At 43.3% G+C, this 22567-nt stretch overlaps 1 protein-coding gene across 2 annotated transcripts in view; it reads left to right on the forward strand.

Moving 5' to 3' along the window:
• The window catches only part of LOC138540931 (di-N-acetylchitobiase-like), a 477580-nt gene that overhangs the window by 362865 nt on the left and 92148 nt on the right, over window positions 1-22567 (forward strand). For both annotated transcript variants that reach the window (XM_069641718.1, XM_069641719.1), the window contains exon 6: window positions 12514-12663. In XM_069641718.1, the coding sequence (XP_069497819.1) occupies window positions 12514-12663 (150 nt within the window). The remainder of the gene's footprint in view (window positions 1-12513; window positions 12664-22567) is intronic.

The following is a 22567-nucleotide window of genomic DNA, read 5'->3' on the forward strand; positions in this document are numbered from 1 at the left end:
ACCAAGCTCAGGAATTTCACCTGGGGACCAAATGGGTGAGCAATACAGTGATGTATTTGTTAGACTTATTGAAAACCTTCACAAAAGGAATCCTATTTTAGAGAATTTACAATTAACTGTAGTGAAACGCAGGCTTAAAATTGTTACATCCTGAATAAATGTACATTTCTCCTTGCACACACGTATGGTTCTACTTTATGCTCGGAGAAAGGAGTTATTTAACAGAGTTTTGGTTCCTCCATCGACCTCGCAGCATGGTTTGTGGACTCACCAATGGCATTGTACTCCCACCTGCCCGACCTTGTCCATAGCAGGTACAGTTCATCATGTGTCCTTCCTCGTGACGTTTGATGAAGGTGTGATTGACATCAAAGGTGATACCATCTACAATACACTGGTTGTGAAGTTAGGAGTGCAAGGTGTCAACACGCCTACCTTAAACCACCCCAGCTGCGTTAACCGTGGGACCCCTCACCACCATGCAGGCATTTCTGGTCAGTCCAACCACCCTTGGGTATATCCTGGGTATGGACTGCCCCAGTGCCACGTGCGCCACCATTTGCAATGTTTTTTAGAAGTCTGTCTCCAATGTTATTTCTCTCACTGAAAAGAAAATGCCTGTCCTATTGAGTTGAAGCCCATTCAGTTGTCACTTGTGTACATTTTTTGGAAACGTAGGAGACAGTAGGAGTCTCTGCTGTGGAGGCAAAAGCGAACATTGGCTGCCAGGATAAACAGTACCATTGCTATTCAGAATGATGTTTTACCAAAGCCTAGCCTGACTGTAGGATGAAAAGAAAACAAAGTGTGCAAGACTAAACAGAACACTGTCTTCGTCATTTTGAACGGGGTGGAGCATGAAATAGCAGTGTAAAAACATGCATAATGCTTTTACGTTTCTATTTCCTACTCTACCTAATTTTGTCTCACAAACATGATGGAGACTTTGTATGTGTATGGCTAAGCAGCACTATTGCTTTTAGGTGTGACTTACTAGTCATGGACAAAAAGAGAGAACTGTATGCAACCAAGTGCTGCTGCTTCTAGCTATTGCCTCATTCATGAGAAGGGAGGAACAGAACTCTCTCATACAATGTAAATGAGGTGCAAATGCTTTATTCTGAAGGAGGCAAAACAGGACGAGGACAGTAGGGAAAACGTGTTATGACATATATAGAACATGCCTATTTGGCAGAGTGGGAAATCGGAACAAAAAATAGAACACCCTTAACCACAGGTTGGTGTAACGTATAGTAATGTAGAGATATAGGTTACATGTCTTTACATCAAAAGATTATATAGAGAATGATTATATAATGAAACTTGTATAACGAACATTTTTATTGTGAATGCACTTTTTGGGAGGGTCTTCTCCAAACCCCCATTTCTGACCCCTGAAAACACACCCCAACCATTTCCCAAAAATATTTGACCCTTTAGCCGACCCCTAAATGCAATCACTATAAAATCTTTCTATATAGGTTCTCTTCAATATAACATGGTCGATATATATTTTTTTTTTATTTGTTTATTTATAAAATGTACACATATATAATCAATCAAACAATCAGAACAATAAATACTCAGCAAAAATACACAGAATAACAGAATATTATATGTACATAACTTGCAATAAATCAGTAAATATCATGGTCGATATATAAAGGCTGCATACTGAGATATAGCTAGATGAACTCCAATCTCATAGTGGTAATCCCCCCCCATTCCCAGCTCCTGTTGGACAGTTGAGTAACTCAGTCATGAGTGTCACCCAAACCCTGATATTTCCCTCCATTGATGAGCTCCTATCAGGTCAAAAGCTGTAGGTTGCCCCTTCTTTACCTAGGCGTGTCTTTCATGATTCCCCAAGACAAGAACTTGTAGCTTTGAAATCTTCATCAAGGGGTCTTTTGGGAAGGATTCTCTTGCTTCTTACCTAGATATTTATCAGGCTGCAGTAATCAGGCCTCCAGATAAGGGAATACCAGCAAAGCCTCTGAAACAGATTTTTCTTTCTCTGAAGCGTTTTAGAAAGAATACAGCACAGAGTGATAAAAGGAATGGTTTCTTTTGTTTAGCTTCTGCCGTGTTGTGTGTAGATGCTCATGGAGCGAACAGAAGCACTGTCCATATTCATTTTCCTAACATTTTAGGATTGTATAATTAATAAAATGGAAAACTAAATTGTAATTGAGAATGAATCTTTAGTAACAAAGTATGCTTTTTTCCCAGCGAAAGCAAACCAGTATTGCGCAATTTTACTTTTCAGAGTTCTTGTACTGTGTACATAATCATGCGGATGCAGATCATTTTTACACTGATAATTTAATTTACACTCTAATTATATAAACAGTGTGTAAAAAGATGAGTATGCACATTCTAGTGTAAATCCATTCAACCTTGCAGTCAATGGGGTACATTACTTTAAATGGCCAGTGGCAGCAGAGTCTTTGCTCAAGGGTGAGTGATTTAATATGCCAATCACGGGTGTTCTAGTCTGTCAAATCTTCAAGACTACAATGAAAACATCCAAAACCTGACTCTCCAGGAAGTGCAAGCGCTGTTCAATAACAAACAAATAAAAGCTACATTTGTAATTGAAATAGAAACTCAGCAAAACTTGTCCATGTGATAATCCACATATGTATTTTACTTTATGTAGCGCTTCATGCATGGTTTGACTAACGTCTAGGCACTGTGATTATTATACCTCAGTCGATACTCAGTTTACTGATCTCTGAAGGATGTTAGCCATTAAGATAGCTCAGCTGATTGAGCACTCGTTGCTGCGATCTGTGCCTGATCTGTAGGTTGCAGGTTCGAAACACAGCAAGGCCAACTCAGCCTTTCTTTCTTTCAAGGTCGATAAAGGAGTACCAACTTCGGTTTGGTGATAATTGTGATAAATATGTTTTGCGTACATCGCTTTGCCAAAAGCGCTATATAAATAACAATTTGACTATGAAATTAGGTATAGAATTTAACATGGAGTCCTTGCCTCTCTGCACTGTTGTATCATTGCATACCATTAGGCAGTAATAGTTCTAGGAAATTAGGACTTTAAACATCAAAAGACAATTCTGCTATCGAACCTCAAAACACACAATACAATTCATGTTTGCTTTACTATATAATTGGCTAGGTTTTTGTGTTTTCAGCATTTAAATATATACAGGCGAGATCAAATGGCCAGACCGCAGAGAAATAATGAAAGGTGTATTCTGTCACAATGCAGAAAGCTGCCACATGGTAAGGAGTTTCATACAGTGTTTGTACACGCCTGCTAGATGTCGCACACATTTTACTCTCTTGAAAAGGAGAACACTATTTTTACTCTTAGAGCTTAAAAATAGGAAGTAAAATACTCCCACCTCAAAAAATCTGGAGCAGTAATTATTAACACCCAGCCAAAGGCCTATGACAAGGTGGCATTTCTCTTTAGTAGGCTCCGATGGCTTTGCAGCTCACATTTGTGTCTGGGCTAGAGCTCCCAGCAGGCTGTTCGCTGGACACTTCTTTTCAATACCTGGCTTCTGCCAGCTTTTTTTGTCAAGATTTCCAGCAGGCTCTATACTCTAGCCTTTCCTAAAAGCCTTGCTCTTTGACAGTGTGGCTCACTTGGCTTAGCCACCTTCTGTTCTATAGTTTCCTCACTGTGGCTACCTCAGGTTATTTCTGTCTCTCCAACTCTCTTACTGTTCTTACACCAACACACTAGGATGCAGTCCCAACACCCTTAAAGGGATGGTCTAGTAAACATTTTTATTTAAAAAATAGATAGGCAACATAAAAAAAAAATACTAGCATTCTCCGTTTTAAAACTTCCTATGTAAAATTTTGAGCTATTCAAGCTCAAAATTCGCAAAAGCAAGCACATGGGCGCATCCATTTTGTGAAATGGAGGCCCTCCTGTGCTGGCTTTTGCGGCACTAATGAAGGAAAAGCCAGCCAGCTGTAGTAAACAAAGGCTGCCGCTGGGTGGCTTTCCCTTCATTAGTGCTGTAGGCGGAGGACGGGGACCGGAGACCAGAGCAGGAAAGCTGCAGCTGAATCTCGGTAAGTGCTATTTATTTTTTTTTAAAAAATAAGCACTAGCTGCGTTTTTTTTACGGGCTCCACCGCAGCTTTAAAAACGTATTTATGTTTGCGGTCGCTTCAAAAGCGACCGCAAACATAAATACAACGTTATTGTGTTGGAAAATGCTGCGGTTTTTCTTTCCAAGTTTCTCAGGCTCCTCCGGCTCGGAGGAGCCTGAGAAACTTGGAAAGAAAAACCGCAGCGTTTTCCAACACAACCGCGTGTGTTTCTGCCTGCTGTGGCTATCACTTTGGGCCTCCGGTGCTCCCAGGGGAGCACCGGAGACCCAAAGTGAAAGCCACAGCAGGCAAAAACACACACGGTTATGTTTACATGCCGCGTAGTGTTTCTACCTGCAGCTGATTTCCCATTTGGTGCTCTCGGGCTCCCCGTGGGGAGCCCGAGAGACCCAAATGGGAAATGCTAAATGCTGCGTTGTCTGCCTAAATCTGCTTTCCCATTTGGGGCGCTATACACAATGCACCTATACACAATGTTTTTCAAAGCGCTACAAGGCAAGGGAGGGAACATGGGAAAAATACAAACAGTGAACATTCTTACAAGGCCTTGAACGATAGGAATGTGAAATGTCATTTTAGATAGTGCAAGAGCTAAGACACAGATAAGGGAGGGAGGAGGTTAGTGGGAAGCAAAAGGGAACAGACAGGCGTCTAACATACTAGTCCTGATGACATTTCTGAAATAGCAGGAGGATTGCGAGAAGAGTGGGGGAGGGGCGGAAGGAGAGGAACAAAACAAGCAACTATCGTACTAGGCCTGATGACATTTCAGATAGTGCTGGAGAGGAAGGGGAGGGAGAGAAACCAGAGGGGTGGGGGTCGGCGTGGGAGACAAACAATGTAGCTATCATACTATGTCTGAGGACAATTCTGATAGAGTAAGTGCATAGAGTAAAGATGGGAAAGGGGAGAGGAGAGAGGGAAAAGGAAGAAGGGGAGAAGAGGAGAGAGCAGAGTGAGCAGTGAGAAAGAGTGGAGAGGCAAGTGGGGGGAGACTAATGCAGTTGTCAGTGATAACATATAATGTTTCAGGGAAGAGCACATGCAAGAGAGGATTCAGGATGAAAATGGCACAGCATGATACAAGAGTCAAAAGAGTCCACACAGTCAAAACCAAGCATTTGCAACAACACAGTGATGGGAGAGCAATAGTGTATCAAGACAAAACATCTGCAGTTGTATGATGTGGGGGGGCAGAGGGATGGGAAGGCAGGATAGACAGGAGTAAGCAAAAGCAGGAAACACAAGCAAACAAGAAAGGGGGCAAGGGAATGGCACAAAGCATCGCAGGCTACCAGGTGGTGGGGCCACGGGTTCGGCACACAGCATCACAGCATGCTTACCTGCTCTCTGAGCAGGGGTTCGGGCCCTAGGACCTCCAGGTCCAAACAGGAATCCTTGACCATCATACACGGCTATATACTTGTTGCTCTAAATTTGAAAAATGACTGATATTAACATCAAAACGATGACGGAATCTAACTATCTTGCCTTCGCTGAAGACTTAGTGGATACCATTTGGTAGCTCCATCACTGATCGGAGGAATACCAGTGGCACAAGTAGTCACTTACGACGACTGCACCAGATGGTCTAATTATCTGAATAGAACCTCAGATATTCCTAGATCAAATCCAATTTCGCAAGGATAGGAGCTTTATCGCCAACAAATGTACCAGAGACTGGTTGATTTTAATTACTAACACAGCCAAAACAGTGTCAACTAAACTCATGGGAGAAATAGAACAGAAGATCAACCAACTTAAATCTACAGCAATTCTGGACAGTTTCAAGAAAAAATTGCATGATCTAGATATTGTCATTAAAGAGTTTAAAGAAACAAACTTAAATAAAAAAACAGAAATAAAAAAAGATATCGTACATTCTGGATAGCCACTATGATGACTCCCCACAGAACCAACAACAACAAACATGTAATCAAAATCGCAGATGGAGACAACCGAGGCAAAACCAGAGACGTAATACCCCAGCAGCATGGAGCTTCTCCAGTGGAAGCTCGGATGACGATAATAGACCAGGTACTTCAAGGAGCAACGACTTGAATAGCTCTTGTAACCTAGATCAATCAGAAGACAGGAGGGTCCAATTTCAAAACAGCTCTAATCAGAAAGGAGATAATGCCACAAGGAGACCGTTTTTATATCAAGGCCAAAGAGGAGGAGGTCGCAGGAGAGGCCAAGAACAGGGTTCCCCAGGATCACGAGAAGCAGAGGGAACGGGCTACTGCAACAGCAGAATTACTATTGATCAATCTATCCACCCACCCCCTGTCAAATTCGGAGGTGAAAGTCCTCCAAAAAGGACTCAGTTTTGTGCCCACAGTGCACTACGATGCCTTCCAGACAAGGGGGTCATTACGACCCAGGCGGTAACCATGGCGCTAGTAGCGCCATGGTTGCCGCCGGTATTTTACCGATTGCGCCATGGTTAATGGCAGAATTACCACCCCATTCCAAGGTTGGCGGGCGGTAATTCCCCATTCACCATTGGCCCTTCCCCATTCCCATTTTTGCCCCATAGGGCTCAACCGAAATGGGGAAGGCGTTAGTTACAGTACCGCAAATTGTGGTACCATAAATACCTCCAAGGTCCCTTTGCGGGTCCAATCCTTAACTGCTGGTAAAAACCAGCCGTTAAGGTCGGGACCCGCAAAGGGACCTCGTAATTAGGCGGTAAGGGGTTAACGGCGCTGCCACCTTTTACGGCGCCGTTAACCCCTTACCGCCTGGGTCGTAATGAGGCCCAAGGACTGAGTTTTCAAAACTGATGAGGAAACTCAGACTGTGCCAATTATTTGGTGAACAAGACACCAACACTGATAGAGACAAGGAAAAAGACACCACTGATATCCACCCAAAATCCACATTCTATCCCCAAACCATTTCAGCAGAATTTATCACCTTCGAAAAATCCATCCTCAAGAAATTAGAACAAATTGAAAAACAAGAAAAATTCTGTTTCCAGAACATTTCGAAAGAGGAACATATCGCTCTACGTAATTGAAGTAACAACAGCAAAGTGATAATAAAACAAGCAGACAAAGCAGGAGCGATTGTCGTAATGAATATCGGGGATTATGATCTAATGGTGATGGAATTCAATCTATTTTAGAGCCCCTTCAGAATTTGTAGACTTCTTTCTGAGAACAGAAATTCCCAAAATGCGGTCTTACTTAAAAGACACTACCAACATCCTGAACATGCTAAATGACCTATCATTCAATCCTGATACCCAGTTCCTCGTCACCTTACATATAGAAGCTCTGTACACTAAAATACCCCAGACAGAGGCATTACAAATTGTAGAAAAAGTTCTCCAGGAGATAAATCCTCCCATTGAGATGCCAATACAGTTCATCTTACAAATAGCAGAAATAGCCCTTACACAAAACCTTTTTCTGTATAAGGATACATTTTTTCAACAATGCTCAGGTACCGCCATGGGAGCCACCTTTGCCCCCTCATTGGCTAACCTTTACATTACAGACTTTGAAGAAAGACACATCTATCAAGCCACCAATCCTTTTCGATCTCAGGTCACCTTGTGGACCCGGTAGATAGATGATGTTATAGCCATCTTTACCGGTAATGAAACTTCCTTTGGTGAATACATGATCTGGCTCAACTCTAGGAACAGATACTTGAAATGTACACACAGTATCATCAAAGATGTAATACATTTCCTCGATGTTGAGATACGAGCAGACAATGGCAGATTAAGTACTACGGTCTTCAGAAAACCTACAGACCGCACCTCGCTTTTGGAATACTCTAGTTTCCATCCCAAAAGCCTGCGTGATCATTTACCCTTTGGCCAGTTTCTGCGGTATAGAAGGAACTGCTCTAGCCTCCAAGAATATGACACTCAATCTCATGTTCTAACGAACCGGCTACTGGAAAGAGGTTATCTGAGAAAGACCATTAACCATGCGAGAAAACTGGCCAGGAACATCCCGTGCGACATAACTCTGCAACAGCGGACATGCCCGGAAGGTCCACAAACAATCACTGAAGTATTTAGTTACTCAAAACAAAATCAACTGTATCAAAAAGAAATCATCAAACTTTGACCAATACTAAATGTGGGCTCAGTAAATCTGCCCACACCTAGATTCACCATAAAAAAGAGAAAAAGTCTGAGACACGTTGTTACATTCTTACCAACCACCTGAGACCAACACACAGCAAACCACACTTTGGGATACTGCAGTACCACTGGGACACTCTCCCTGTGGTCAGTGTAATGTTTGCACCTTCACAAAACGCACCAAAACATTACAACTAGGCCAAAAAATCCTGTGGAAACAAAACTCACTAACCAATTGTAACACCTTCAATGTCATCTACATGATTAAATGTCCTTGCGAACACCTTTATATCGGTATGACAAGCAGACTTGTCACAAAACGAAAACAGGAGCATATGTCCTATATCAGGAACAACTGAGAAAATGCCCCCCTGGTTGGACATTTCCAACAGATGAGACATAAGGCACAGAACATAGAATGGAACATCATCTAAAGGATCAAGTGCCCCAGACGAGGTGGAGACAATGCCAGCATGCTCCTGAAACATGAGCAAAACTGGATATTCCATCTAAGAACGGACCAGAACGGGCTTAATGAGACTATACCTTGGCAGTGTCTATCAGTGTTAGATCAGACAAGATCTTGGGACATACTGATGCCTATTAAACCATCATAAATGTAAAAACTATATTGGGGAAGAGCATATTTATAACATGCATACTGCCTTTCCTTGATCAGTCCATTGCACCTGGGCTCCAACATCTAACCTTTTGATATTCACGTCTAGATTCCAGCATTGAACTAATACAATCCATGAAATGGATGCACGAAATAAAGATATGAAAAATGAAAAAAGAGAGAGTATCATCCCTGTAGAGATATGGTACTATCTGGTGCTGTGTTCCCCAATAATATCCAATGTATGAGAAACGTCCATAAATTGATATTAAAATGCCTCACTTGTGCTCATACTTAGCAACAGCAAGACATTACGATCTGCCTGACTTCCGCGAATGCCTACATGTGATCCTGTATCTGCACGTGATTTCCCTACACGTGATTGGATCGCTTCTTCCGTGTACATTGAACATAGACTGGCCACACGTGACCTAGTCATATGTTAATCACTATGACAACCGAGTCACCTAATTTAAAACTGCTGGCGACGTTTCTTGTATCCACACAGCTAACAGGTCCACTGCTATGTAAGATAGGCGCTTGAAACAAAAAGTTAGTGCTTTTATTCCCCGACAATCTGCCGCAGTTAAAAAGTGGGTCTGAACCAACGGGGCCACTAATGATTCCCCTACACGTGATTGGATCGCTTCTTCCGTGTACATTGAACATAGACTGGCCACACGTGACCTAGTCATATGTTAATCACTATGACAACCGAGTCACCTAATTTAAAACTGCTGGCGACGTTTCTTGTATCCACACAGCTAACAGGTCCACTGCTATGTAAGATAGGCGCTTGAAACAAAAAGTTAGTGCTTTTATTCCCCGACAATCTGCCGCAGTTAAAAAGTGGGTCTGACCAACGGGGCCACTAATGTCAGATATATATATATTCACTTCCACGCATCGTTCGGCATGCCTTTATGTTCGAACGTCTAATGCTTTAAAGATATGGTACTTTGCACTAACCGACTTATGGCATGATGCTCGACCAGACATACCCGGAATAAGGGAGGTATCTGTAATTCAGATGATTCACTGCCGTTATATAATTTGTCTCGGATTGAGATACGGACATCAATATGACCGTTAGATAAACTGTGCAAAACCAGAAGGACGTAATTGAGAAATGCACCTTTTTTCTGCCTCCTCTCGCGCAGAGCATCCACATAAGACGACAACAATCCCATAGAACATGGGAATGCTCCCACCAATATTAGAATACTGGCCTAAACTAGAGCCATTTCAAGGTTAGTGCTGTATTTCTGCAATCCTTGATGGTTACCCACAACTACAGTACACCCCAAGAGGTGACAGTCACTAGATTTGCAACCCTCAGACTTGTTCGCATTGTGTGGAGTGTTTTTGTTAATTTTGATTGACAATACCGTACTTGCAAAAATTGCATCTAATAATTTGCTTATTCTTTAGCCAATGTTTTGGGGAAGTGACCCTGGATTATGTTTTCTTGCCTCCAGGTTCCTTCTCGAGCTTCCCCACCCCATGGCATTTGAAGAGTAGTAAAGTACATTACACTCAATACTTCTGGTCACTATATGTCAATAGCACCAGAATCCTAATGAAGACTGTCCTGATGAAAGTGGCTTTATCAACATCAGTTCCACTGAAACCGGTAGACGGTGAGTGCTACATTCAGGAGGCCAAAGCTTGCCTATCCAGATTTTGAGCAACCTTTTACCTTTCCACACTCCCTGTTAAGATAAATTACTAAACAACAGAGAGTGTGGACTTGGTGTTTGTCTTCTGCCTTTTCCCAACAGGTGTTGCCTCTCTCTAGACACACCTTTGTGATTAGGTTCTTCTTCTTCTTGTGTGCTTTTAACCCAAGTATTCCTAGGGTTTTTCAGATAATCTATGGGCTATTAAATTATTATATACCCACAATAGACTACTGATCATATGCGTTAGGTGTTCTTTTTCTTTATTTTTACATCTTTTTCTCTCCATGCATTAATACGCATGGAAGAGTGTGGTCTAGGTTGGACAAGGTTGAATTAGTCAATAATTGAATAGGAACATCCTTTCATTTCCTTTTACGGTCCCTATTAAATAAGAGGCACACCAGCGCACAGACTATGCAGAATTAGTAAGAAAATCGGTCTATCCTTCTGTCTTTTCCGACAACCTTGTCCTTCCAGGCGACTTTGAGACTGAGCAAATCTCTGTGCTGTAGAGAAAACTTTATACAGATGTGTTTTGCTCCTGTGTTGTGTTAAACCACTGACAAGTTAGGGCATTACCTTGTTCACTTGAAATTCAGTGCCCCCGTGTTTTTGTGAATACCAAACAGGAATTGCCCTTTTCTTTGTCTGCTCTTCGCTTCGGACGCCCCGGCGAGAGACGACCCTTGATCTAAGAGTTAAGAGAAGGAAGGAAGAGGCAGGGCTAAGAAGGTGGGTGGTGCTTAGGTCAGGTGACCTAGATCCACTTGCACCTGCTCCCCATCTGCAAAGGAAGAGAGGCTGGAGGGTTCCTTAAGTGGGGAAAAAAAGGGGCAACCAGGAAGGCACCAGGTGGGCGAGGCTTGCTAAGTGGGGAAAAGGAGCAGCAACCAGGACTGTACGAGGTGGGCGGGCCTTGGGCCAGGTGACCTAGATCCACTTGGACCTGCTCCCCATCTGTAAATGAAGAGAGGCTGGTGGGCTCCTTAAGTGGGGAAAAAGAGCGGCAACCAGGAAGGCACCAGGTGGGTGGGGCTTGCTAAGTGGGGGAAAAGAGTGGCAACCAGGAAGGCACCAGGTGGGCAGGGCTTCCAAAGTGTGTGGGAAGCCCCACATTTGTGTCAGTATAGGGCTGGATACAGGACTTAAAAATACGTTATACAAAAACTAAACTGCCATACAAATTGTTAAGAGCAATAAATAAAATACTCAGAGCGTTATAACAAATTATTTTCTTGAAAAAAGTGTGAATTTGAGGAGCAATAGAAGGAAGGGTTGGGGTGACTGTAGTATGCCAATCCAATGGTGCCTGGCTGTGGTTAAAAGAGCAGTGTGCAAGACTAAATGGAATGGATTATCTAGTGTGTCTGTAATGATTAAATTGGGTGATACCATCAACATGCCAATTGAGGAGTGCTTGGTTTCCCACAACCTTAACCATTCTAATAAATCCCCACAGAACATTATGTGACTTTCACTCAAACCCCAATGAGCCCAAAGTATTACTGTAGCATGGGAATGTGATTAATGTTATGCCCTTTCTCATTTTAAGACCCACAAGACACAATCTGTTGGGAGACCCTCGATTGGAACAACACAACTAATAGAAACATATTTCCAATGTATTAACGTGCCCCAAACTAGTTCAGAATCGTTATCAATTAAAATAAGTTTCTGTTTGATTTCTCTTTTTGGTAAATACGCATCATGTAATCCAGGTCTGACTAGACTCTGGCGTTTCTTCTCTCCATCATAGTTCTTCTGCATGCTGTACCATTTGATGTCTCATAGTGGTTCTGGTTCTATTAATGCCTTGCCATGCCTTTGTTGTAATCTGTTCATTCTTTGGGCCTTCCTTCTTGCGCTAAGCAACCTCTTAGGTGGCTTATGAGTGCTCTTTAAAAAACAATAAACAATGTTTGGAAATCCGTTCTAGTTCAATTTGCTTGCTTGTCTAATAATTCTGTGCATCTTTTTTTAATAAAATGGTATGTGTTTCTCTTTTGTAGCCCCGCGTGTGCACTCTTAAGCATACAAGACCTTATAAAAGCAAAGTGGGGGACCAGGTTTGCTACTGCACCCTCATGAAGCAAGTCAATGGCTCATTAACAGGAAGGCTTTGGGATGACAAAGACAAATCTCCATATTTTGATTACAAGGTAAGCATGACAAAATTCATATTTATATACATTGATGATGCACAGGTTTGTCCCATGGACGTCATGTAGGGAGGAGAAGTACATTGCTGCGGTGAGACCTGGAACCCTATCCCGGCTACTGCACATGACCACAATTGTATGGTTCCTGGCAAATGAGTTAACTTCCTTGTGCGTCAAACTCTAAATATGTGTAAACAAAGTGTGCCTTATTCTGTGGTATTATTACCATTAGATACATTCCCTACCCATATCCTGATCACATCGTATGTTATGTAATCTCAACTGAATATTGCACACATTACTAATCTATGTACCAGGTGAATACCTCATGGGCTAAGGTCTAAACTCTCTCAAATGTGAAGCCTGTACTTTGCAATCCACCCAAACCTTAGAAAGGTTTATTGCAAAACACTATAAGAGCACAGGTGTCTAATCATGGTATGCCCTAGTGATGCTCTTCCTTTTTTGGCGTCCACACCCCTTGTACACTCTGGCTATAGCAGCTACTCCTCTAACCATAGCCCATCACTATCCCTGTCCTGATGGGTCCTCTTGACCACCACTCCCTAACAGTCCATCACTCATCCACCAAAACTAATCTACTCTGAAGGGGCAAGGGTAGGGCAATCCAGTAACACAGTATTCTCATGAGGCTAGGGATCGAGTAGGCTGACCAATGGAATGACAGTGTCTCAGTGTGTTTTATCAATGCCATTCCGGAGGGCCTATAGCGCATTCTGGCACCCCTCTATTTCGAAACTGACCCATTAACTAATTGGCAAGTGTTGAGTGGCCTTCACAGAGCCCTATCTCTAACCTGGGCTTCAGGTACATTTGTGGAACTGTTGAGGTATTGCAAAACAGGGATAGGATGGGTGTCGATTTAGAGTAAGCTGGAAGGGAATCCAGGCAGTTCCATCGAGGAAAGCCATGGGTCCCAGGAGGTAGATAAAACCGGTTCTTGCTGAAGACCCCATCTTCCTTCTTTTGGATACACTAACTCTGTTTATCTTCTGTATATGTCTACTGGTGTAAGAGGGCGAAGAATCCCATGCACTTGATGGAGGCCAGTATCTCCTCTTTAATGGTTATGTCAGCCGTTTGACTAGACCAAAATGGGTTCATCACAAAAAACTTGTGCCAGTTCAGCTCTTTTTAAAACATGTTATCCAACTACATGTAATCCCTTTTACAATTGGATTTCTACAAAACAGAGAGCCCAACAGAGTGGAATGGTCCAGCGCCTAGCATCCCATTTTCTTTTTCAACATGCCAGTTTTACATAATCTCCTGAAATGACATTTTAGCATCCCTGCTTTTAAGAAGTGGAAATAGCCTTCTAATTATCTTACTGTCTGTGATACTTACTAAAATTCTAACCAGGTACAAGACGGGAAAGCAAATATAAGTGACTTTGAAGACTGTCCGCACAGCCCAGTGTATTCTTCAGAATATATTGCCCGAGAATGCATTAACAATATGGGTTTGCTCTATCTTGGTCACATCTTTATACACTTGTCTCTTTCGTCCTATGATTAGATGCTGTCCTACTTTTAGTATTCATCTAGGATCCAAGTTGATCCAGGAAAGGCGATTATCTTGTTGCTGACACTAGCCTGATTGTATCTCTGCAGATAAACTGTGTTGCTGACCATCAGAACAGTTCTAAGGAATGTTGGGACAGGAGCACATACAAATACAAAAAGCGGGTCCTATGCATGCAAATACAAGCAATCAAAGGCCACAGACAATATAGAAAATATATTTATCACAAGAGAATAACATGTTCATTAAATATGAAATGAAGCAAACGACAAAATTAATGTAGCTGATCAAACAGAAAACATCAAAACATACAATACAATTAATAAAATCTACAACACCACTCATACATTACTCATAAGTCTCTTAAACCTAGACAACAACATACAATGCATGACAAAATAGAGTAAAAACACACAACAAAGTAAAATAAATATTAGTGAAAGTGTCTAATCCTTTCTGGTATCGGCTGAGAGCCAAATGAAAAATCACAATTTCTCAAACTCTTGGTGGAAAACCTTCACTCATCGGGCACATTAATTGCAGACCTTCAGAACTTAAAAAATCAACCTGTGCTGGCCAACTCGAGTTTCAGCTTGAGGTGTCATCATTACCATAACCTCTGCCTTCATCAAGACCAAAAAGGACGTTTTCGGGTAGGGAGAATTCTGTCAAAAAAATGTATAACCAAATGTCCAATTTCCCGATCGAATTGATGGCCATGCAAGCATCTCGCTGCTTGCTGCCCAGTGTTCCCAACTTCCGTTTGTGTGTGGCAAGCTGTGTCCCTCAAATCAATCAAGCGTGGACAAACTGCATCCAATCCACGGTGCACCCACTCCAAAAACACAGTGCACCCCAAGCCTCACTGGGCCAAACACAACCGGAATGAGAATTAACTGATCCTGAATACAACTATTCTTACCAGCATCCTGTACTCGGTATGAAACTTGCGCTTCTGTTAGCATTCACATTCAGATTTAAAAACACCCTACTAAAACAAAAAAGTGCATGTCACACACTCAAAGACCTCAATCAGCACACGAGGACAGCCTTGATTGCCAACCACATCAAGTGAATGATGTTTCTCTTTCCACAATCCTGGGAGATGGTCATCTTCCACTATAGGGGACTTCCAAAAGATGTTCAGCCTTGCACAAGGAATACCACTAAAATAAACGATACACCAGGGTGCGTAGGGGTGCCATTAATTCACCAAACAGCAAGGGGTGTAAGAAAATAAAAAACAGCTCCTATAAAATCCACAATGGTCATCAATCAATGGACTATGCCATAACTATCGGACCGTACATGGCACCTACCATTTTGTGTTAGAAAGTAAGACGCCCCCCGATGCAGGTCCTTTGTCCACAGGAAGACTCATCCAGGAAATGTAGAACAAAGTATGGCCACCAGTCATATGGTTTACTGTAAATGCAATAGCATTATTTATTCTTGTCCATACACGTTAGACCAGCATGTTAGCTCTGTCTCGCATGAGCCCAATGGTCATGGCTAAAAATGTCTGTCATCTTGGGTGTACTTATCTGTGTATTGTCATGCACTAGAACTGAGGCACCCTAGCAAAAGAAAAGAAGAGCGGTTGAACGTGAATGAGTTCTAGACGCCCATGCAAAGTAAAGTAACCACCTTCTAATGTGATGTCCCACAATGGTTCTAAGTAAGCATGGAACAATAATTAAAAATAGAAGGTGTAACCGCAAACATTGTTCAAGTGCATTCATAAAGTGAAATAAACAGTGCACACACACCATTTACACCACTGTACACCTTTGTTAAGGCCACATTCATGGGTCCTTAATCGATGGATCCACTTCTGTTCAAGCGTCAGTAGGCGAGATGCCATCAGGCTTCAACTGGTCAAAAACCAACCAGCGGAAGTCATCCAGGCCATGGTTGTGCTCCACAAAATGTTGTACCAATGGCGCAGAGAGGACGTTGTTCCTAATATTGCTACGATGTTCACAAATCCTCACTGACACATTTCTAGTAGTCATGCCAGTTGTGAGACCTGCATGGTATCAAGAGAGATGACAAAGAGATGACATAGACAACAGAGGTGTATTTCCAACAAAACGTTATTAAAGATCAAGCTGGTGTAACGCCCAACTTGGGATTTTCCCTGCCTAATGAAACGTCTGTGTCTACAAGTCCAAAATAAGTCTGTCTGTGTCAGAACCTATGCTTGCCCTCACAACTATAACTAAACATGATGTGGGAATTTTCTCTGCAACATTATAAGTATTCAAAATTAAAGGCCAAGCTGTTTTCAGTTTGAGTTCTTCTTGGTTCCCTATTCCCAAGTTCAATACAGTTCCAACAGAGGTGGATTTCAATAATGTTCTACAAAGTTCTGTAATTACCTTCTCCAAGTTCAAATCGACCACAGTTCACAAAAAGAGTAGGTCTTGGGATTCCCTTACCCAAGTCTAAATGCAACACAATTCACACAATAAGAAATTCCTGGGACTCCCTTCCCCAGGACAGCGTTCTCCTGTTATTTGAATCTTAGGGTTCCCTTCCCCAAGACTTCAACATAGCACTCAAGCTGGTTTCCTCTATTCAACTTTAAAAAAAAAAAAAACACTGGGTCCGTTTGACCCACCTTCTGGTTTGTATCACCAATTGTTTCACAGTTCTTTACAGCTTATTCTGCGCTCAGAGTTTCCTGGTCTCGACACAGTTGTCAGATCACACTGTCCACCCATCACAGGTCACGCAACCCGTAACCCTATACTTTTCATTGGCTCGGTTCCTGATGTTTGTAAAGTTCATAATAGGAGACTTCTCGGTCTAGGCACAGTTGTCAGACCGCACAGTCCTCCCATCACAGATCATGCAACCATAAGTCTCCCCAAAGCTGTCAGACCCCTCATAGGCTCTTCTGCCTTGGGCTTTCACTTTGCACAATTGTATATTCTCCTTGTTTAATATAACACTCTTTTGCATCAGTCTTCGTCTTGCTACAGAGTTAAGACTCTTTCTCACGTTGGTAATTAGAATTTTTAAGCGTTTGCTCAATTTTCCACACACGTTAACTCTGCTCACACATGTAAGGAAGGCAAGGTATCAAAAGTAAGACAGACACAAGTGACCAGAGTTCAAGGGTGTTTATTGAACTTCAACAAGGGTATGATAAACGCTTATCTAATCCTAAATCTACAAATGGGAGCAAGCTATGACCATCAAATAATAATAATGCAGTCCTAGTGGTGTCTTGTCAAAATAAAAGGGCCTATACTAAAAATCCTATTGCCAATCCTTACCTCTAAATACAAATAGTGTGGGGGTAGTGTTTATGAAAAAGAAAGAAGTGTTCACAAAAATGATATGTCAGGATGTTCAGGCCATTGGCCTTCCTTTCCCACGTTTTCAGCACGGGACAAGGCGGTACACTCGAGCAGCGCACAATCTCAGGCCTCTTCCGCATGAGGATAGAGTTCAATCACTAGCATCAGGGCCTTCTGTGCCCAAGTCTCTTTACTTATCAAAGTCTCTTGATTCAGAGTGCCTGATGTACAAAAGCAAAAGAAAAGTTATTTTCCTCTTACACATACTCAATTCAGGTGATTCACTCTTCACCCCGGATCCCCCTCAGCTGGGCTGAGATCCCTTTAATACAATGATCAATACTTTGGATCCCCCTCTTCTGGGCGCAGATCCCCTTCTACAATGTTCATAGAATGTTCTTTCTCAGGTGACTCACGGTTCACCCAGGAACCCCCTCAGCCGGGTTCGGGACAATTTCAATTAGTATCTACTATTGAATATTTTCGAATGTGCACAGGGTTTAGCTTGACCCATTGGAGGACCACTTCGATTTCACAATTCTCTTTTACATTTGCCCCCTCTCAGTTGGATACCTTATGGAGACCTTCAGTTGAGCACGATGTGGCGCCGGACCACTCTTTTTACGGTATCTGTCTTGGCTTCAAAAGTTCAGTCATTCATCGGCTGTTTAATTATTCACGTTGCTCATAACATATGCTTCAAGCACTGCTCTCTTCAGATTTCTCTATACAATGTTGGTTCTTGCAACCTTGACTCTGACACATCCCGGTCTGGTATCAGTCTGTACGACTCACCGGCCATGCTGACTTTATTGGTGCTGCTTTGTTGTAGGAGGCAAGGACAGTACCATGGCAGCAAATGCTTCTCCCTGCCTTGGCTATTGACGCAGGAGATGTTACGCTCACCTGGCTCCCACAGGGGCGTCGGTCGGACCCGGACTGCTGCGGCCTCCACCCACGTGATGCGTAGTGCAGCGATGACTGACTGGATCGGCCCTCCTAATCTTGTCTGCTTGACCCGTAGAAATATTCTCCTACAAGTGGAGAGATGGATTTAGCCACTTGAGGATTCAAGTGATAGCTCCCCCACTGTCCTCCCCACTAATCACCTCTGTGCCCTCTCAGCAATCTCACCTTATATTCTTGAAGAATGAGCCCTCCATCCTGCGAAGCACGCAGGGGCGCGTTGATGACCAGTTACTTCACTGGCCTGAAGATATTGGAAGAGTTGTAGACGAATCCGGACTCCAAAAGGTCCTGGCGAAGAGCAGTAAGTATATAGTTCGTAAGAGTTCAAAATGTCTGGAATTCACTCCTGCCCAATTCCTCTTTTATCTTGCAACTTTGACCCAATAAGAAGATTGACTGCTGAAAGCGCTCCGGTAAAAGTCTGTGTTACCCAACACTGTCCGGTAAATAATGCCAAGGGTTAAACTTGCTGCTTTCTCCTTTTCTTACAGGTGCAGCATAAGAAGATCTGGCGTGCTGTGCTAATGAATAATACCTCCGGCGGTAAAATCAGGTAAGCATATGGCGGCTAAAGAGATTGTCTGTCTGTTCTCTCTGCTCACTTTGTTGTTTCTTGTCCCCCTTAGGTGCCGGGATTCGGCGATGTAAACATGGAGACAGTGCCGTATCGAATAAATGCTGCGTGGAACAGTGAGAATGGCGCGGCGCTGCTGCTGCGATGCGACGTGTTTAAACAAAGTCTTTCCTCTGGTTTGAAGATGCGATGAATCCGGAATCAGGTAAGAAATCAGGTAATACTCTTGTTCTAACCTTTGCTTCTTTACTTCTTTCTAGGTGCTCCAGGTCCGAGGCGGGCGTGACAGAAGGCTGGATGCTGCTGCTGGCATGGTGAACGTTGCAGAATAACGTGAAGCGTGTGCTGCTCTTCGGGCGTGGTTTAAATAGCCGCCAAAGTAGTCCTAGGTAGGTATTCCTCCCTGACCACACCCGAGTAACAAAATAGTCCCTAAGGTAAAGTAGTCCCTTCTAGGCCTCACATGGGTTTGGATCTTCTTGCAGCATGGTCTGCATCAGGTAAGTGAGCACCTATGATCCTGGTGCCTATGGCGCCAGGACTGATGTCCCATATGAGCCTGGCGCCATAGGCGCCAGGACTGAACCCAGACAGCCCCTAACAGGGGTTGCTGGGTTTTCTCAAGGCAACATGATGCCTGCTCCCGGGGCTGATGGACGTGGTCTGGATGCCCGGGGGTATGCATCAGGACAGCACTCCCCCTCAAGGCCCCTCCTAAAGTCGTTCCTCCCCTTGGTCCTGGTTTGTCTGGGAAGTCCCGGTGGAATCTCTTCACTAATCGTGGTGCATGAACGTGGTCACTAAGCTCCCATGACCTTTCCTGTGGCCCGTAACATTTCCAATCGATTAAGTAAACAAGTCTTGATTTAACCACCTTAGAGTCCAGGATGTTTTTCACCTCGAATTCATGTTCTCCAGCTATCAAGATAGGATCTGGTGGTTTGGTTAGTCTTGTTCCTGGTTGAACTGGTTTTAAAAGTGAAACATGAAAGACAGGATGAATTCGCATATTGGAGGGTAATTCCAGTTTGACGGCCACCGGGTTGATAATGGCCTTAATGCTGTAAGGTCCCAAATATCTAGGATTAAAAGTCTGAGTTCCTTTCTGAGGTATGTGTTTTGTAGCTAGCCAAACCTGATCTCCAATTTGGTACTGTGAAGTTTCACTTCTATGTAGATCAGCTTTTTTCTTGTTTTTCTCTTTTGCTTGCTTAAATGTTCTGTTGCTTTCTTAAAGGCTTGTGTAATAGTAGAATGTAAATTACTAACTGCAGGCATTTCTAAGTGCTGAGGCGAATCGAGTTCTGAGGTTCGAGGGTGGTGTCCATATATGGTGTAAAAGGGGCTTTGTCCGGTTCCTGAATGTACAGTTATTGTATGCATATTCGGAAATCCATAAAATATCCTTCCAATTACTTTCGGTCTGGTTAAGCATGCAACGTAGGTACTGTTCAAGGGTCTGGTTGGTCCTTTCCGTCTGACCATCGGTCTGGGGGTGGTGACTGGTTGATAACCTTACGTCGATTTGCGCCAATTGGCAACATTTCTTCCAAAAATGTGAAATGAATTGACTAACTCGGTCAGGAACCAATACAGAAGGAAACCCGTGTATTCGAACAATGTTTTCGAGGAACTCCTTAGCCAGAATTGAAGCAGAAGGTAATCCCTTCAAAGGAATAAAGTGGGCCATCTTGGAAAAAAGATCCACAATAACTAGAATGGTGTTAAATCCATTACATGGAGGCAGATCATTAATAAAGTCTAAAGATAAGTTGTGCCATGGTGTAGGTGGAATATCCAAAGGTTGTAAAAGGCCAGCTGTTTTTTTCTTCAGACTTTTGTTTTGGGCGCAAATGCCGCAAGACATCACAAACGACTTTATATCTTTTCGCCAGGTGGGCCACCAGAATTGTCTTTTAATTTTAGCTTCGGTTTTTGCGATACCTGGGTGACCTTCCATCAGGGTATAATGATAATTGGAGATGACAAGTTCCTGTAATTCCTTATGTGGTAAAAATAACCGTCCTTGATAGTAGGGTAGATCATTGATGACTGAGTAATCCGGGCCTTTCTTTACCCAGTCCTGCAGGGCTGCTGGATCGAAGAGTTGTTGGATTTTTAAATTAATTTCTTCTAGTATCTGTAAAGTAGTTATGCCAAGAATTCTTTGTTCAGAAATTATAGGCACCGGCTCCGCATATGCTTCTTCCATTCCTATTCGGGATAAGGCATCTGCCTTGCCATTTTTACAGCCTGGTTGATAAGTAATCACAAAATCGAATTTGGCAAAGAACAATGCACATCGAAGTTATATGATATGGTATTTGTAACGCGCCTATACACAAGTGTTTCAAGGCGCGACGAGGCAGGGAGGGAGGGAAACAAGGGGAAGACAGACAAACGATCCTACTAGGCCAGGTGTCATTCAGATCGCGCAAGTGCAGAGGTAAGGGGAAAAGGAGGAAGTGCAGGGGGAGGAGGTGGGGGGGAAAGTGCAGTACAAGGTAAGTAGCGTAAGAAATAATAATTAATAAATAATAAATAAAAAGGGCCAGCTGGTGGCAAGTGCGAGGTAAGTGCAGAGCAAGTGCTGGGAAGGGGGCTGTAGGGTACAGTGACAGTCCCACAGTGCAAGGGGAGCCAGGGAGGCAGTGCAAGTGGAGAGTGGCTGGGCCCTGGACCGAGGTTGCTGAGAGTGGCCCAGATGCAGGTTTAGTGCTGAATTTAGTGGGGGGTTAAGCAGGTTTAGCAGGGGAGAGGGAGAGAGAAGGCAGAAGCGAAGAGGAAGGTTTTGAGGTGCTTCCGGAACCGGAGATGGTTCTCCTTAAGTTTCAGGGAGGCAGGAAGGCTGTTCCAGAGGGAGGCCCCTGCTGCGGAGAGAGATCTACCCCCAGCTCGTTGCTTCGAGAAGTGGCTGACCATGAGGGAGTTGGAGACGGATGAGCGAAGGGCTCGTGAAGGAAGATATTTAGGAAGAGAGAGTTGAAGGTATTTAGGTCCCTGGCCCCAGAAGGCCTTGTGGACAATGCAGAGGGTTTTGAACTTAATCCTCGCAGCCACTGGGAGCCAGTGAAGGGATTTCAGTCCTGGAGAGATACGGTCCCTGGGCTTGAGGCCAAGGACAAGTCTCGCAGTTCTGTTCTGGATAAGTTGCAGAGGGCGGAGAGTGGAGGCAGGCAGATTAAGATAGAGGCTGTTACAGTAGTCCAGCCTTGAGAGAACCAGGGCTCGGGAGACAGTGAGCTTCTGGGGGAAGGAGAGGAAGGGAAGAATACCTCTGAGGAGGTACAGCTGGTAGTGTGACTTCTTAGAGACGTCAGATATATGAGGTTGGCGCGATGACTGGGCTTTGGCTGTTTTTAGATACTGCAAGTTCGAGTGATCAGTGATTACTGTAATGGTATGCCTGGCACCGAGAAGATAGTGTCGCCAAGCCTTAAAGGCGGATTTGATGGCTAATAACTCTTTATCGGTAACCGCATAGTTTAACTCGGGTGCCGAGAACTTT

This window comes from Ambystoma mexicanum, chromosome 1q, assembly GCF_040938575.1.
Source record: "Ambystoma mexicanum isolate Mex_15411 chromosome 1q, UKY_AmexF1_1, whole genome shotgun sequence".
Lineage (NCBI taxonomy): Eukaryota > Metazoa > Chordata > Amphibia > Caudata > Ambystomatidae > Ambystoma > Ambystoma mexicanum.